The sequence below is a fragment of the Pseudorasbora parva genome, chromosome 24, assembly GCF_024679245.1.
Source record: "Pseudorasbora parva isolate DD20220531a chromosome 24, ASM2467924v1, whole genome shotgun sequence".
Taxonomy (NCBI): domain Eukaryota; kingdom Metazoa; phylum Chordata; class Actinopteri; order Cypriniformes; family Gobionidae; genus Pseudorasbora; species Pseudorasbora parva.
In genome coordinates this window covers 10,078,883-10,096,060 of record NC_090195.1, presented here as the reverse complement: position 1 = coordinate 10,096,060, position 17,178 = coordinate 10,078,883, and the positions used below count along the sequence as shown (strand labels likewise).

Below are 17,178 nucleotides of genomic sequence, written 5' to 3'. Positions count from 1 at the left end.
AACAAACCAGTCACGCTCTCTGATGCAAAGTTACCCAGAATGTCATGTTGTGCTTACAGTACATACACTAATATTCAAAAGTTTGAGGTCAGTATGATTTTGTTTTAAAGAAATTAATATTTTTATTCAGCAAGGATGCATTAAATAGATAACAAGTGACAGTAAAGACATTTATTGTTAATTTCTTTCTATTCATCAAAGAATCCTGAAAAAGTAGCACAGCAGCACAACATTTTTCAACATTGAAAATAATAAATGTTTCTAAAGTACCAAATCAGCATATTAGAATGATTTCTGACAGATCATGTGATGCTGAAAATTCCGCTTTTATCACAGGAATAAATTACACTTAAACATATATTGCAATAGAAAATATGTATTTTAAATTGTTATAATATTTTAGAATGTTGCTATTTTTACTGTATTTTAAAATAAATATGCACCCTTGGTGAGCATAAGTAATTTCTTTCAAAAATATTTAAGAATATTACCGTCCCCAAACTTTCATCATCATCATCTTTATTTATTTGAGCATCTTAGATCCACAAAATTCAACATAGTAACAAGTTTCAGTCCAATAGGCGAAACTAAAGAAGGATACATAAGCTATGCAAAATGATTAAGTAAATAAAAACAAACAATACACACACACACACACATATACATACATATATATATACATTTACATACATACACACTTATACACACATACATATATAATATACTTTTGAACAGTAGTTTATCATCTATATATGACTTTGTTGTGTTTAAACTAATCATCCTTTTTTTGCCATTTTCCAGGTGATTTTAAGAGACGGCTTCCCAGAACCCCATCCACCGGCACCATGTCTTCAGCAGATGATCTGGATGAGAGAGAACCGCCATCTCCTTCAGATAATGGTGAGCTCTTATACATCGAATAACACATCCAAACACACTCTTTGGCTGTTTGAAATTGCACACATTTTTTTTCCCCCTGTATCTCACAGGCAATGCACAGAATGTAGTCCAATCATGTTAACAGCGTGCTATAATTGTAGCTTGAAACATATTTTGAAATCTTTTGAAAAGGTCTGAAAGAACAGGGCAAACATAAAGACTGTAAACATTGTATTTTAGGTTTGAGTGAAATGGTTACGGAGGCGGCCAGCTCTCCTGGACCTTTTCGCAACACGCAGATGTCTAAAGCCGCACAGACGCACAAGCTGAGGAAGCTCCGGGCTCCATCGAAGTGCCGGGAGTGTGATAGTCTCGTGGTATTTCACGGTGCTGAATGTGAGGAGGTGAGTTTTTACATGCACACACACACAGCTCATTGGACTCAAGTCACTGATAATTCATGAGCTAAAATACATTTTTGTAAGATAATGCTGTTTATTGTCATTGTCATTTTCATGCCTCAAAGGGATAGTTCACCCAAAAATGAAGATTTGATGTTTATCTTGCTTACCCCCAGGGCATCCAAGATGTAGGTTTGTTTTTCTTCAGTAGAACACAAGTAACGATTTTTGACTCCAAATGTTGATCGTATAATGCATGTCAATGGGGTGTTTTCTATGAGAGCCTCTATGAGAGTAAAAAACACATAGACTAATTCGACCGATAGCACAGGCACTAATGCAGAAACTATATATATATATACCTACAATCGTGCCAGGTTTTGACCGTCTTTGGCAGAAGTAATGGCTTTGGGAATATTAGATGAGATTCATCTGCGATGAGGTAAAAAAATACCATAAATACTGTTGGGTTTCTTGCAGAAACCGATCGTTTTGTGTCTTAAGACATCAATGTGTCGCCACAAGCCACAGGGTTTAATATGGATTTGTATGTCTATGTGTTTTTTACTCTCATAGTAACTCTCATAGAAACTCCCCCATTGACATGCATTATACATGTATACGTTAGAAATCTTCATTTGTGTTCTACTGAAGAAACAAACACACACCTACATCTTGGATGCCCTGGGGGTAAGCAGATAAACATCACATTTTCATTTGTGGGTGAACTATCCCTTTAATAATTTTAGTATTTGCACCGTGGGAATTTCATTCTGTTATCTATTCTTCATTCTTGTTATTTTCAGTGTTCGCTCGCTTGTCATAAGAAGTGTTTGGAGACTCTAGCCATCCAGTGTGGGCATAAGAAACTACAGGGAAAACTTCATCTCTTTGCTATCGACTTTGCTCAGGCAGCCAAGAACAGTCCTGATGGAATCCCCTTCATCATCAAAAAATGCACCTCAGAGATCGAAAACAGGGCTCTGAATATCAAGGTGTGTACTTCCTCTCTATGTCTTGCCAGGAAGATATGAAATGTAAATGCTGAGCGAGACTCAAAGGGGATTTTTGGTGTTTTTTTAAGGGAATTTATCGTGTTAACGGTGCCAAATCACGGGTGGAGAAGCTTTGTCAGGCCTTTGAGAATGGCAAAGACCTGGTTGAGCTTTCAGAACTCTACCCTCACGATATCAGCAACGTCCTCAAACTCTACCTACGCCAGGTATTTTTTTACCCATTTATAAAATAAAAATAGATGTTTTTTGTGTAATTTAAAAATATATAATTGTATACCTTTCAGCTCCCAGAGCCCCTTATTCTTTTCCGATACTATAACGACTTTATCGGATTGGCCAAAGAGAGTCAGAGTATCATTGTTGATGAAGTTGAGGCATCAAGAGGAAGTCCCACCACCGACAGCCTGCCGCAGATCAGCGTAGAGCTCAACCGGGTCCTCTTCAAGATTAAAGACCTGCTGCGTCAGCTTCCTCCAGCCCACTACAAAACCCTGCAGTTCCTTATTCAGCACTTGCACAGGTGCTTTAAAAAATGTTTTCATTAGAATATAGATAATAACAACATCGTTTGTAATCACATTTTTCTTTCAATAGGGTGTCAGAAAGGGCAGATGAGAACAAGATGACTGCCAGTAATCTGGGCATCATTTTTGGGCCCACACTGATCAAGCCCCGACAGGCCGATGCGGAGGTCTCTCTATCCTCTCTAGTAGATTACCCTTACCAAGCCCTGATCGTGGAGCTTTTGATCCGCCATTACGAGATGATCTTTGACACTCCGCTGAGTCCTCTTCCGCCTTCATCCCCCGTAGCAGAGAGCTCTCCACTCCCCGTCAAATCACGTTTCACCGCACAGGAGAAGCAACAACAGCTTAGCCGACATTCAAAGTCCCTTGTGGACATTAAGGAGGTGAGGATGATATTTATGATGTTTAAATATAATCATGGGTAAACATATTGTGCATTTAAAATATTTAAATTGGCTACCCTAACTAACTTCTGATAGTTTGAAAGGTTTCAGACTTTCCCAAACTAGTCATTACCTGGTCAAGATGGTAGTTTAGCTGGTTTCAACCACCTAGATTAAAGGGTTAGTTCACCCAAAAATGAAAATGCTGTCATTAATTACTTACCCTCATGTCGTTCGACACCTGTAAGACCTCCGTTCATCTTCGGAACATAAATGAAGACATTTTTGTTGAAATCCAATGGCTCAGAAAGGCCTTCATTGACACCAATGTCATTTCCTCTCTCAAGACCCATAAAGGCACTAAAGACGTCGTTACAAAGCCCATCTCACTACAGTAGCTCTACAATCATTTTATAAGAAGCGATGAGAATTATTTTTTGCGTGCAAAAAAACAAAATAACATATAGTGATGGGCTGATTTCAAAACAAAGCTTCGAACCCTTATGAATCAGTGTATTGATTCATGATTCGGATCACTAAAGTCATGTGATTTCAGCATTTCGGCAGTTTGACACGCGATCCGAATCATGAATCGATAGACCGATTCATAACGGTTCACACTTTGTTTTAAAATCGGCCCATCACTATATAAGTCGTTATTTGGGGGGTTTTTTGCGCACAAAAACTATTCTCGCCGCTTCATAAAATTATTGTAGAGCCACTGTAGTGAGATGGGCTTTGTAACAACGTCTTTAGTGACTTTTATGGGTCTTGAGAGAGGAAATGACATTGGTGTCAATGAAGGCCTTTCTGAGCCATCGGATTTCAACAAAAATATCGTCATTTGTTTTACGAAGTCTTACGGGTGTCGAACGAAAGGAGGGTATGTAATTAATGACAATTTTAATTGTGGGGTGAACTAACCCTTTAAGCTAATGTGGGTTGGTAGACCACCTTTGACCAGTAATAGTTGTTTTTTTGTGGTCCAAGTAAGTCTTTTCCAGCAGAGAAAAGATCAAACCAAACCTTAGAAGTCTTTTAAAACAGAATCTGCTTCATATTTCCATATTTGTTTCATTTGTCAACGCAGCAACAGCCAAAGGCTAAGACTTATAAAAGACATTCCTCTGTAATACCGTCTACTCACTTGATGGATGAGGTGAAGATAAGGTCTGACAAAGACTTTACTTCAGGTCAGTATTTTACTTGACTTTGTTAAAAAACAAAACATAAAGTGACATATTGTCATGCAACGCAAACTTCTACTTCCCTCACTCTTGGCCTTTACATTCAGTTGGCGATACAGTGGACATCAACAGGCTCCTCTCATCAAGCGTTCCTGAAATGCGGAACTCGCCCGGCCTCAGCCGCCGCAACCACGTCTCCAGAGTTCAGCTTCGGCCTCCAAGACCCAAACTGACCTCTCGACCGATCAGCATGCCAGCCGAGCGGCTCCTCAACCTCTCCAAGGTGGACGAATGCAACGTGAAGAACTCCGTAGAGCAGGGTGATGACCACAGTCGTGATCCCGTCATTGAGGAGGTGTCCGAAGAGACACCGGAGAAGCCCAAGTCCAGAGCGGGAAACCATTACAGGAAGTCTTACATTGATACGCAGACCCTACGGCGAACATGGGACAAACAGTATAAGCATCACGACATCACTCCAAAGACCTTTGTGATTACAAACACCTGTCCTGCTGATTCCGGGACCAATGATGCCAACATTCATACTTCTTCTCTCACGTCATCGTCTTTCTCAGAACCCACCAAATCTGTCAGCACAGCTCTTGCTAACAGACCCTACACCATTGCTGTGAGGCCTGGACGGACTTTACGTAGGGAAGGAAACGTTAGCGAGTACTGCCCCGTTCCCACAGCCTTCAGGCCTCCTAGAACTCTGCAACCTCCCCCTGGAACGTTCTACAAACCTCCAGGTAGCAAAACCAAAACATTAACAAAGGTCGAGCTTAAGTCTAGTAGAGCAACTGCAAACAGCACTGAGGAAGAGGAAGAGGAGGATGAGGAGGATGACGATGAGGAGGAGGAAGGGTTTGGGGTGGAAGTCTCGGTTGATGAGCCCGAACCAGATCTGGACCCAGAACCATCACCAGAACTGGATGGCCATAATACAAGCCCACTTCTGCTCCCCCAGTCCCCCAGCTCCGGCCCGGAGGAACTCGGACAAAACGAGACCAAACCCGTGTACCAGAGACTCAGATCACACCGCATGCAGGATCTCGAACACAGGGAGGCACATTTTGTTTGAGATCTGGACACGTATTATTCCGGAAGGGGGGAAACCGGGAATGTCATCCTAGGACCTATGAATTTTAGCAACGGCCCCTTTTTGTATATGTGGAAATATTTTTCATAACTGTGAAGAGATGCAAGGACATGGTATATATCTATATATTAATATATTGCGCATCTGCTGTTTGTAATAATCAAACAAACCCCTTGGACAAGAATCTACACAGTATGCACTTAATGTTTTTTACTTCATCGCATCACTTATGCACAAAGACAAAACAACCCGTTTTTTTGCATTATAACACCAGAACGTCACTGTGCAATTTCATTTACACTGTTTATGGATTTTTTTGTTTAAAAAAATATAAATATATATATATATTCTGTATATTTCTGTATTTTTATGTTTTACACCAAAACCAAAATGACCAAGCTGTTACAGTTGAGTGTCGTCCCTTTATTATAATCATAAAATGCACTTATTAGACTTTGGAACCACACATTTCTTGCTACTGAATTGTTGAACTACATGCAGTGTTAATTTTGTTTTTCAAGAACAACAGACAGATGTACTCAGACCTGTCTGAGAGATGTACACTTGTTTTTTGTTAGTGTGCAAAGGTATTTTCTTATTTGTCTCATTTCTTTTTTTAATACAAAAAATGTTGATAATATTTTTTGTTTATAAGTCTATTAATATAGAGCTTTCAGAAATGCAGTTTGGCCCACATTTATTAAGTGTTCATATAATATTGTAACAGTTTGCCCAAAGTTTTTCTTTTCTTTTGTTCTTATTATTTTAATGGTTCATATCAACAACAACGGAAATGTCAGTATACCCAAAACAAGCAAGTCAAGCCAAAGCAAGTGCCTTCATTTATAAGAGTCCACTGATTGGTTGTCCAACACAAATGATCTGGTCTAAACCACATTTACCAGTTTAACACTCAATCAGTGTCTTTTGTAAATGGCACCCATGTATCTGATGTGATGATACTGTATAAACTTTATTCCTTTAACAGCATTTTCATGGTGTCTTACATTCCCTCAAGTGTAAAAACAGGTACATGTGAGAATACACACTTGTAACTTATTAAAACCACAGCTGATGTCATATGAGTTCATGTTTTTAATTGAAAGTGTTCTGATGTCCCTCTCAGAATGTGTTCCCTTCATTATGTGTGCATAGAAATGTGTTTTTGAAGCCCCAGCCATAAATTTAACCAAAAGTAAATATGATAATTGGCAGGAAAGATTATGGTAAATGACAATGATTATTGTAACCTCTTTTAATATGATGGTGATCCATCTTGATGGAATTCTCACTATTAACTATGACTTTTGCATCAATAAACTCCTAATTACTGCTTATCAATTGTTGGTAAAGTAGTTGTTAAATTTAGGTATCGGGTAGGATTAAAGGAAGTAGAATATGGTCATGCAGATTAAGGCATCAATATGTGCTTTATAAATACAAATTATATGCATTCTAATAAGCAGATAGTTAATAGTGAGAATTGAATCCTAAACTGAGGCAACATTTAGAAGTTTTGAGAATGGTAACTGTATTTATTTACAGGAGGGAAGTTTCTGCCAATGTGTGCACCACTGGGGGACGTTATCACAAAACTTTCAATGCTCCCTTCTAACAATACACAATTTCACAGTTTGAGCCTAATATGGCCATGTGTCTTCCTGCATGGTAAAGAAATGAAACGCTAAACACTCCAACAATTAGGGTTAGAAGAACATAACATAATCACTGCAATAATGATCCAATCATATACTCAGTCATTTAAAGGGATGCCTCAGCCAAAAAGGAAAATTACCCCATGGTTTACTCACCCTAAATACATCCTAGTGTGAGTAAACCATGGGGTAATTTTCATTTTTCAGAGAAGTGTTAAATAAAGTCCTGGCTCTTCCAATCTTTATAATGGCAGTGAATAGAGGATAGATTTGAAGGCCAAAAAAGTGCATCTATCCATACATCTATCTATCTATCCATCCATCATAAAAGATATCCACATCCGGGGAGGTTAATAAAGGCCTTCTGAAGTGAAACGATTTCTTTAAGAAAAAATATCCGTAATTTTCCAACAGTGAAAAAGTTTTTTTGCTTTTTTTGCACTTTGTTGGGCTTTAAAATCTAATCCATTCACTGTCATTATAAAGCTTGGAAGGGCAGGACTTAATATATTATTTAATATATCTCCGATTGAATTCGCCTGAAAGAAAAAAGTCATACGTTACAGGCTTAGGGTTGAGTTTTTGGTTGAACTATCCCTTTAAATCCAAACAACGACTCTTTTTTTGGGGGTGGGTGGGGGCAGTGTTTATTTACCATTTTTTTAAATGAAAATTAATTTATAAGAAATATTCATCACCAGTTAGTTGTTAGTTAGGTCACAGGTCCAATGCAGCATAGATTGGGCTCAGAGCACAGGCTCTCACAACGATGAAAGGAGCTTAAATCAATCAGATTACAAACCTGCTTAACGTTTGCAGCAAACCTACAGAGTCAGTCGAGTAAGGACGGCCATGAGCTTCAGCAGAAGTAAGCGTAAAAAAGCGTTCTTCTCCTGAGGTGAGTTCTTTCTGTTTAATTGTGTTTTACGTGTCCTTTTGCCTTTCCGAGTGAATGGTTTCGTTACATAAAGGCGCGTATGCAGGCCTGTTACGTAACAGCGGTGTGTTTGTCTCTAATATGCTGAGCTGTATTGACAGCCCACACAATTCATAGTTTGTCTCTTTATGTTTCACGATTGGTCTATATACAGAGTATTTATATACTTTTCTGAGGGGTCGAAGACAGAAACTGTTCGGTTGCTTCCCTGCTACCTTTGGGTTTCTCACTGGTGGTTTGTAAGCCACTATTTTGTAATTCCTTTGGAACTAAATGCATTAAGGTCATATGGATTCTTAGGATGGAATTAGACCACTGGAGCTTTTAACCCATATATTTGGTTGCATTTATTTGACTTGTAACCATCTTGACGTGTCTGATGGAGATAAATTGTGCATGAGTGTCTTGTTGTTTTGTCCAGGTAGGTCACCTACACGTGACCCCTAGTTGGGGTGAAGAGCAGCGGTCATGGGAACCAACAGCCAGGTGCGGCTGCTCCTCTGGAAAAACTGGACTATCCGCAAGAGGCAGAAGGTGGAAAAGATCAGCTTGTTCCTTAACTATACGTGTATGAAAGTTGGAAATTATTGCATTTTACTCACCAAAAGACAATTACAGTCATATTATGCAATGAATATTAGGATTTTGAACTAGGATTAAAATACTGGATATATTTAAACATATACCGGTATATAATATATTTACAAAGAAAGGATGTGTTCACTGGAGATGTTAGATGTTCTTTGTCTGCATTTCTTCTAATACATTTTCATGCATTTTAACCCCAGACCCGGCTCTTTATGGAGATTATGTGGCCTGTGGTGCTATTCATTGGACTGGTTTGGCTGAGAAGAGCGAACCCCCTTTACCGTCAACATGAATGTATGGATGGTTGATTTTATAGTGCTCCCATATGCTATTTTAAAGACTCCTAATGTTGTTATCAGGTTTACATGCAACAAAGGTCAAAAAACAGTTACATTTTCTCACAGAATACATGGCACATCAATGATTCTCAGACTACTCGAAGGATGAATCGGTCTCGCTAAATCCTTACTTTCCGTGAGCTACTCTGCTCTGATTGGCCAGACGGCCCAGTCTGTTGTGATTGGTCTACCGCTTACAGCGCATGTTGGAAACAAACGTCCATTACAATAACTGAACTTCGGCTCTGTGCAGAGACTTCCTAAAGCTCATTAATTGTACACACTGTAAAGACAGTAACGATGACATTGATTTTACGATATCAATCAGACCGCGAGATCTAGATATTCAACCTGAACCTCCATCGCAAGGATGACTTGAGCAGGATGCTTCTCAGTGATACACTATTCATTTTGAGGTACGAGATGTTGCAACTGTAATTCCTCTCCATCGGCATTAACAAGTGTATTTCCATCAATAATGTGTACATTTCTAATTTATTGCTGTGCACATGTGGAAACTGTATCAATAACAGCACATAAATATCCAAGCACTAATGTGAATATCTGATTTAACATAAATGTTTGTAAAACAAATCTTTCTCCATCCTTTATCTTCACTCAAATTAGTAAGAACAACAGACAATCTCCATTAATGGAAAAAGTTTTAGATAATAGTGGCCCACAGCTGAATTACAGTAGAATTTCAGTAAGACGTGAGTTAGCTGGTTAGCCAGAAACAAGCATATATTTTGAACACCCAGTAGAAATAATATAGGGCTGTCAGTCGATTAAAATATTTAATCGTGATTAATCACATTGTCATGAGTTAACTCACAATTAATCGCAATTTAATCACATTTTTATTGCACATTTGATCAGTTTTTATTATTCAGAATGAGCAGTGATATCTCATTTTAAAAATATAAAGGGAGTTTTTCAATGGCAGTTTAATTCAGAACAAGGCAGAGTTCGTATGAAAAATTGGTAATGTGAAAGTTGCGGACCTGGGAGTGCACCAGAACCACACCATACCTGGAGGAGGTCCTTATTCCACGAGTAGGAATATAGTGTGGCCCCTTTAAGAGCTGCACGCTATCTATTGAACTGCCAGTATTTTGCGTGTGTGCGCATGTCAACAGTGTGAGAAACACGGACTTGGGACACTTAAAGACTTGGATTCCCATCCTAAACATAGACAAAGTTTCAAAAACTAAGTTGGACGTTTGATGGAGTATTTCTGTGTCAAAAATACTCCTTCTGGTCTCTCACAAGTTTCGGAGAGTTTTTTTCGAGTATGGGTCGGCTTGGCGTCGACAGAGCGGAAGGTCCTTGTATGGGCCGTACGGGCTCTTTTCCCGGTAGGGTGCGCACACGTGTGACTAGAGCGAGAGAGGAAATGCACGCCCATAAACACTACTCTTAGGTGCAAATCCAGTCGTCCGTGCAACACTTCTGTCGCACCGCGCTCCAATTTATTCCTATGGGTGACATCAAGTGACTTCAACGCTTCAGCACAGCATTCCGAGACGGCAGCGCTGCATTTGAACCGATTTGAACGCAGATATGACGGGAAGCGTCACAACATCGCGCTTCAGTCGCGACGCAAAAGTGAATCTCCATGGTCACTGCTGTCACAGGACTTCACGAAATCAACAGTTACCAAAGAAGTGTGTTTTTAATAGAGCGGTGACGATAAAGGTTCGCGGTCGTGCTTTAGAAGCAGGCGGTGAGTAAAACTGCTTCAAATGTCTATGCTGTTGGCTATTGTCGCGTGAGTAAACATCAGTAAACGACACGATCGTGTATAACGTTAGTTAATTTATCAATGGAGCATGCGATCTATGGCGTGTGTTTAAATACATTTGTTTAGCTGACCACTATAGGTGTCAGTTTGTTTATTGTAAAAGCACCCAAACATAAACCTAGCGTTCTCACAAAGCGTGCTTCGTCATTCAAATGCACTAACGGTTACTCCATCGTTGTTCTATGTATAACGTTACACTAGTCTGACGTGCTAAACCGTTTTGGTTGCTACTGCTAAGGTTTAGTCGCATACAATAGTCCATAAACCGAATCATGTCCTCATAAACTGCGAGTAAAGACAAACAAATGCTGACAGGCCACTAAATACAGTACATACCACAGAGACAGACGTCCTGCTCTTATTGCGTCTTCTGTTCAATTTATTTCAGCCTCCGGATCTGATTCTGGATCATATCTGTATTAGTTGAATCTGATTGATAGCTATGGTTTATTTAGGGTAGCGTTTTCTTCTCCACGTCACCGCTTTGTGTGCGCTCGTCATTCTTTAGCTCCACCCACACGATACGCCTCCAGCCGCTCGGTTTTTTTCGGAAAGACTCGGTACAGCCCATATTTCTTTTATAAATATAATACAACTAAAGACTTTTCGGAGATATGAAGGATGCAATACTACTCTATAGGTACTCAAGATTGACATGAGATTGATTAAACAAAAAGTTTGGGGGTTTAAGTTTGCCCCTTTAAGCAAAAAGTATGGCAGCTTATGTAGGCTATAACTGCACTTGTTTCAGAGAAATGTTATTGTTAATCCTTTTCTTTACCTATTAATGTTTGCTGCTACATCTGCCTTTACGTCTACGGCTGATCTCAATTTCGCCATCTACGGGCCACAGATCAAACAGAAAATGTGCACTGCATTAATCGCGTGTTAATAAAATTAGTGCCGTTTAAAATCATTTGCGTTAACGTGTTATTTACATGTTAATTTTGACAGCCTTAAATTATATACATAAATAATTATTCATGCTTACAGCTTGTGATTCTGAAGAGCAAGCTCGTCCAAATAAACTGGGTACTCATCCATCTTTCAAGAGCAAACGTTTTACGAATCCTGTTTTGAACTCAGAGATTTGAAAAGCAGTCGTCAGTAAAATTACGTGTTTGAGGGCGTCAAGATGTTCGCGGGCGACGTACAATGAGCATTATGCAAATGTATTTTCTAGTGACGTAGAACCATCTCGCAGTGGGATTCAAATTACAGACGACTCATTTAGGTGGTTTGGAGTCGATTTTCTTTGTTTGGGAGTCAACTTTATTTATCATGCTTATATATATATACCTATACACACACACACACACACACACAGTGGGTACGGAAAGTATTCAGACCCACTTAAATGTTTTACTCTTTGTTATATTGCAGCCATTTGTTTAAATATTTTAAGTTAATTTTTTTCTCATTAATGTACACACAGCACCCCATAATGACAGAAAAACACAGAATTTTGGCCAATTTATTAAAAAGGACAAACTGAAATATCACATGGTCCTAAGTATTCAGACCCTTTGCTCAGTATTTAGTAGAAGCACCTTTTGATCTAATACAGACATGAGTCTTTTTGGGAAAGATGCAACAAGTTTTTCACATCTGGATTTGGGGATCCTCTGCTATTCCTCCATGCAGCTCCACTCCAGTTCTGTCAGGTTGGATGGTAAACGTTGGTGGACAGCCATTTTCAGGTCTCTCTACAGATGCTCAATTGGGTTTAAGGCAGGGCTCTGGCTGGGTCATTCAAGAACAATCACTGAGTTGTTGTGAAGCCACTCCTTTGTTATTTTTGTTGTGTGCTTAGGGTCATTGTCTTGATGGATGGTGAACCTTTGGCCCAGGCTGAGGTCTTGAGCACTCTGGAGAAGGTTTTCGTCCAGCATATCCCTGTACTTGGCCACATTCATCTTTCCCTCGATTCCAACCAGTCGACCTGTCCCTGCATCTGAAACACACCCCCACAGCATGATGCTGCCACCATCATGCTTCACTGTTGGGACTGTATTGGACAGGTGATGAGCAGTGCCTGGTTTTCTCCATACATACTGCTTAAAATTAAGGCCAAAAAGTTATATCTTGTTTCATCAGACCAGAGAATCTTATTTCTCACCATCTAGGAGTCCTTCCGTGTTTTATATCAAACTTTCATGTGTCTTGCACTGAGGAGAGGCTTCCGTCAAGCAACTTTGCCATAAAGCATAAACTGGTGGAGGGCTGCAGTGATGGTTGACTTTCTACAACTTTCTCCCATCTCCTGACTGCATCTCTGGAGCTCATCCACAGTGATCTTTGGGTTCTTCTTTACCTTTCTCACCAAGGCTCTTCTACCCCAATATCTCAGTTTGCCCGGATGGCCAGTTCTAGGAAGAACCTTAATTGCAGCAGAATTGTTTTTGTAACCTTGGCCAGATCTGTGGCTTGCCACAATTCTGTCTTTGATTTAAGCAAATGGCTGCAATATAACAAAGAGTGAAACATTTAAGGGGGTCTGAATGCTTTCTGTACCCTCTGTGTGTGTGTGTGTGTGTGTGTGTGTGTATATATATATATATATATATATATATATATATATATATATATATATATATATATATATATATATATATATATATATATATATATATATATATATATATATATATATATATATATGTATATGTATATATGTGTATGTATGTATGTATGTATGTATGTATGTATATACCATTCTGTTGGTTAATGTTTGTGATGCATATGTTCCTTTTTTGACAATAATGACCACTTTTTTCACTTCAGGCCATTTTCCAAACAAAGCAATGCCCTCCACTGGCATCCTTCCATGGATCCAAGGGATCTTCTGCAACGCCAACAACCCCTGTTTCCAGCACTCAACCCGTGGAGAGGCTCCAGGCCTGGTGTCCAACTACAACAATTCAATGTGAGTTGATTTGTTTCATGTGCAAATGATGCAGATGAACAAGTCCTCCATTGCTCTAATACGCATGCTCCCCTCTCTGTTCAGACTGGCTCGATTTTGGACGGACGCACAGGAGCTGCTGTTTGATGATCCAGAGTTCTTGCAGTTGGGACGGCTATGGCGAGAACTCATGGCCATGAGCAACTTCATGGACACTCTTCGAACCAATCCCGAACTGATCGCTGGTCAGCAGCTCCACTGTTTACACCACTCTCTCAGATTACATCACATGCTCAGTCTGCCTTGAAGAGGTCTTTTCATGGGGAATGCTAAGAAGCTTATGCTCCTTCCATACTATTATTTTTAGAGAAAGCACTTCCATTTGTTTACCTCATGATGAGACACACAAATAGAAGTTGTCTGGGATTTAATCTGGCATTCCTTTGCTGAAAGCTCTAATTGGCTTGTCCTCGCTAGAAAAACAAATATCGAAGAGGCCATCAATGGAATGTGATTGATTGTTCTCTGGTGACTGACTGCATAATTGTCTAGTGCCTTATGGTGAGGGCAGGAAGGAACAAACTTTTGGTTTCTGGCAAAGGAACCTGTCTTTAGCTTAGTCCTACGTGCAGCAGCTTGCGTTCCAAGTGCTAATGGATCCGTGACCCTTGAGAAATTAGGCCCATGACTTGTTTTTTGTGTCGTTTGAAATGGTCTCTGGCTCCTCTTGGTTCCTGGCACTGATTCACACTGGAATCACTCTCCTCTATCACCTCCTCTTTACACTTTCTATCAAAAATAAGCGCAAACAGAGTGATATCTTGGCCATATGTCAGCAGGCCATGGATGCCTGGCATACCAGAACTTTTGTCTATCTGTTCATCTCATCAGAATGATAGTCATACTGCTGAAATCCTTCCAGCTGAGCATCTCTTAAGCGTTGAAGTGTCACATTCTTTCATCCCATTGAAATTCTTTACTCTGGAATCCCGTTCTCACACATTTTGTTCACTTCATGTGCAGGTCGAGGCGTTAAAGTGGAGGACATTTTGAAGGATGATGAAACCCTCACTTCATACCTGCTCAGAGATGTTCCTCTCTCAGAATCTGTGGTGCATCAGCTGGTTCATTCACAGATCCGACCTGAACAGGTAAACTGCGTCGGACTGCTTAAATTATATGATCCAGAAATATACAATACAAATATTGGAATAATTTGAATCACTTGTCATTTCTTTTTTTCTTTTTTTATTCAACTTTATTCGATTTTTCACCACAGCATGCGTTTTAATGGGTTTTTAATTAATACTTTTTTTAGGTTGTTTTCCAGGTAAAATTTCTAAAAATCTTTAAAACAAGAAATTTACTTGAGGAGAAAAAATAAAATATTAATATAGCTTTTTACTTGTTTACACTTATATTAAAGACACATCCTTAAAAAACTGAACTTTTAATATTTTCGAATAATTAAATATTTTGTCTGGAAAGTAAGACAATAAAAAGCTCATTTTTAAAATTGATTTCTTTGTATTGCACTCATTCGCTGACCCTTAAAATGCTTTTTTTGCTACTGTACCTTTAAGACTTATATGCGAAATGTACTTTCAAGACTTCTATATGTGAATGCAAAAACACATTAGGAAAATACAATTAGAAATAAATATCATGTAAATAATATTTATGTAAATACTATATAATATGGTTTCTAAAAAAGTAACAAAGTTAAGGTTATAACACTGATCTATATAATGTTCTCTATAAAGATCAGTGGGTTAAACTCACATTTAGGCCATTATAATTGAAATTGTGTCTAGAAATGGACAATATATTGGTACAAAAATAGTTATGGGTGATATTAGAGATTTTTACAATTTATTTATAAGTGCAAGGTGATATTCTGGTCATTTCATAATTTTTGATTACATTTTGGTAACCTTTGCCATTATCTAATGCTTACTTAAAGTTAATCTTAAAAACACTTATATAATTTAATAACAATGTTAAATGTAATCTTTTAGCAAATCTAAAAATTAATATACATTTTCATGCTTTACATTATTTGATTTACTTGAAGCATTTAAAACAGTTCATTTGTGTTTTTAGTGTGTTCTTTATTTGTATTTTAGACAAAACAACAGTAATCATTTATTATGATGATGTAAATCATCCATTTATTGGCTACAATATGAAATTGGTCATTTTAATCTGTACCTGCCAGAATATCTTTGAATCTATTTACATTACAGCTACGGCTCAGCTTGAAGTCTCCAAAACTCAGAGAGGTCACTAACCCGAAGCGTTCTGGTTTTGTTATCATCTAATTTAATTGTGAATGATACGCAGATTGATTTCGCCGCAGAGACAAAAATGAATCTGCTTTCTCTGCATCTAAATAGACTTTGTTGGTGGACTTGAATGTCTCAGTTTGAGACTGAGAGAATCTTGGCCGGTTCTCAAGTGGCCGTTTGTTCAGCATCAGACTGCATGTTTGGGTTTCTCAGCTCTCTGTACAGACCCTTTGTGATGTATATATTTGTCATCCCAGGGTCCTGTGAGTAATCAGACCCCCAACCTAAGGCAGAACCTCGCTGCATGTTACTCTGGCCCGAGATTCTTTGTGGGTTTATATTTCAGTGAGAACAAAGAACGTATGATGATTTGCACGAGACTGCGTCTCCTTTGATCTTAAGGGCAGCGCTGTGGACAAAGAGAAGAGCAGGTCTGGAGGAAGTGATAGCATGAACAGAAGAACATCAGGGTCCAAGTCACTTTCATATGGTAATGTAAGGGAGAGGAATGCAAGGCATTTTGAAGGCTTTCTCAGAGGTGCTGCCAGTCAGCCAGCAGGGGCGTACAGAAGAAGATGGAATGTCCTGGTTGGATAAGTCCTTAGCGACCAATGAAATGGAGGAATAGAGAGGAAGGCAGGGAAAGAAAACTGGTTAGAGAGGATGCGGGAAGCTGGAGGTTTTCCAGTTTGGTTTTCAGCATGCTGGTTTTGAGCTATAGCTTGCATCTATACCAGTAGTGGCAAACTCTGGACCTGTAGAGCCATAGTCCTGCAGAGTTTTGCTTCAACTCTAATTAAACACACCTGAACAAGTTAATCAAGGTTTGAAGAGTTAATAGGAAGCTACAGGCAGGTGAGTTTGATCAAGGTTGGAGCTTAACTTTGCTGGACTGAGGCTCTCCAGGACCGGGGTTCGCCACCCCGATGTATACCTTATGTTTCATTCACGTGTGTAGCCCATTGTAGAGGCAAAGAGACACAAGCACTGCGCCCAAAATTAAATACTGTCTGAGTAGGTACTACATTTGAATTTACTTCGCAACCGTTAAAAAGTACTTTCTATATAGTTTGAATATGAAATGCAGACGTACTACATCCCTCATGTTGTTACTGTCATGTGACCTACCAGTGTCAGTTGCATCACTTCACTGCCTTTAATAAATCCTTTT

General features: G+C 39.0%; 2 protein-coding genes across 7 annotated transcripts in view; both read left to right on the top strand.

Annotated features, from left to right (window-relative positions):
* arhgap29a (Rho GTPase activating protein 29a) overlaps positions 1–6,572 on the top strand; it is a 58,742-nt gene extending 52,170 nt beyond the window's left edge. For all 5 annotated transcript variants that reach the window (XM_067435565.1, XM_067435564.1, XM_067435567.1 and 2 more), the window contains 8 exons: positions 802–900; positions 1,120–1,283; positions 2,087–2,275; positions 2,365–2,502; positions 2,581–2,816; positions 2,891–3,206; positions 4,297–4,399; positions 4,501–6,572. In XM_067435565.1, coding sequence (XP_067291666.1) covers positions 802–900; positions 1,120–1,283; positions 2,087–2,275; positions 2,365–2,502; positions 2,581–2,816; positions 2,891–3,206; positions 4,297–4,399; positions 4,501–5,474 — 2,219 coding nt within the window. In that variant the 3' untranslated portion in view covers positions 5,475–6,572. The remainder of the gene's footprint in view (positions 1–801; positions 901–1,119; positions 1,284–2,086; positions 2,276–2,364; positions 2,503–2,580; positions 2,817–2,890; positions 3,207–4,296; positions 4,400–4,500) is intronic.
* A 1,257-nt stretch (positions 6,573–7,829) lies between these two features.
* abca4a (ATP-binding cassette, sub-family A (ABC1), member 4a) overlaps positions 7,830–17,178 on the top strand; it is a 46,252-nt gene continuing 36,903 nt past the window's right edge. For both annotated transcript variants that reach the window (XM_067434606.1, XM_067434605.1), the window contains exons 1-6: positions 7,830–8,045; positions 8,506–8,618; positions 8,873–8,966; positions 13,599–13,740; positions 13,825–13,964; positions 14,743–14,870. In XM_067434606.1, the coding sequence (XP_067290707.1) occupies positions 8,553–8,618; positions 8,873–8,966; positions 13,599–13,740; positions 13,825–13,964; positions 14,743–14,870 (570 nt within the window). In that variant the 5' untranslated portion in view covers positions 7,830–8,045; positions 8,506–8,552. The remainder of the gene's footprint in view (positions 8,046–8,505; positions 8,619–8,872; positions 8,967–13,598; positions 13,741–13,824; positions 13,965–14,742; positions 14,871–17,178) is intronic.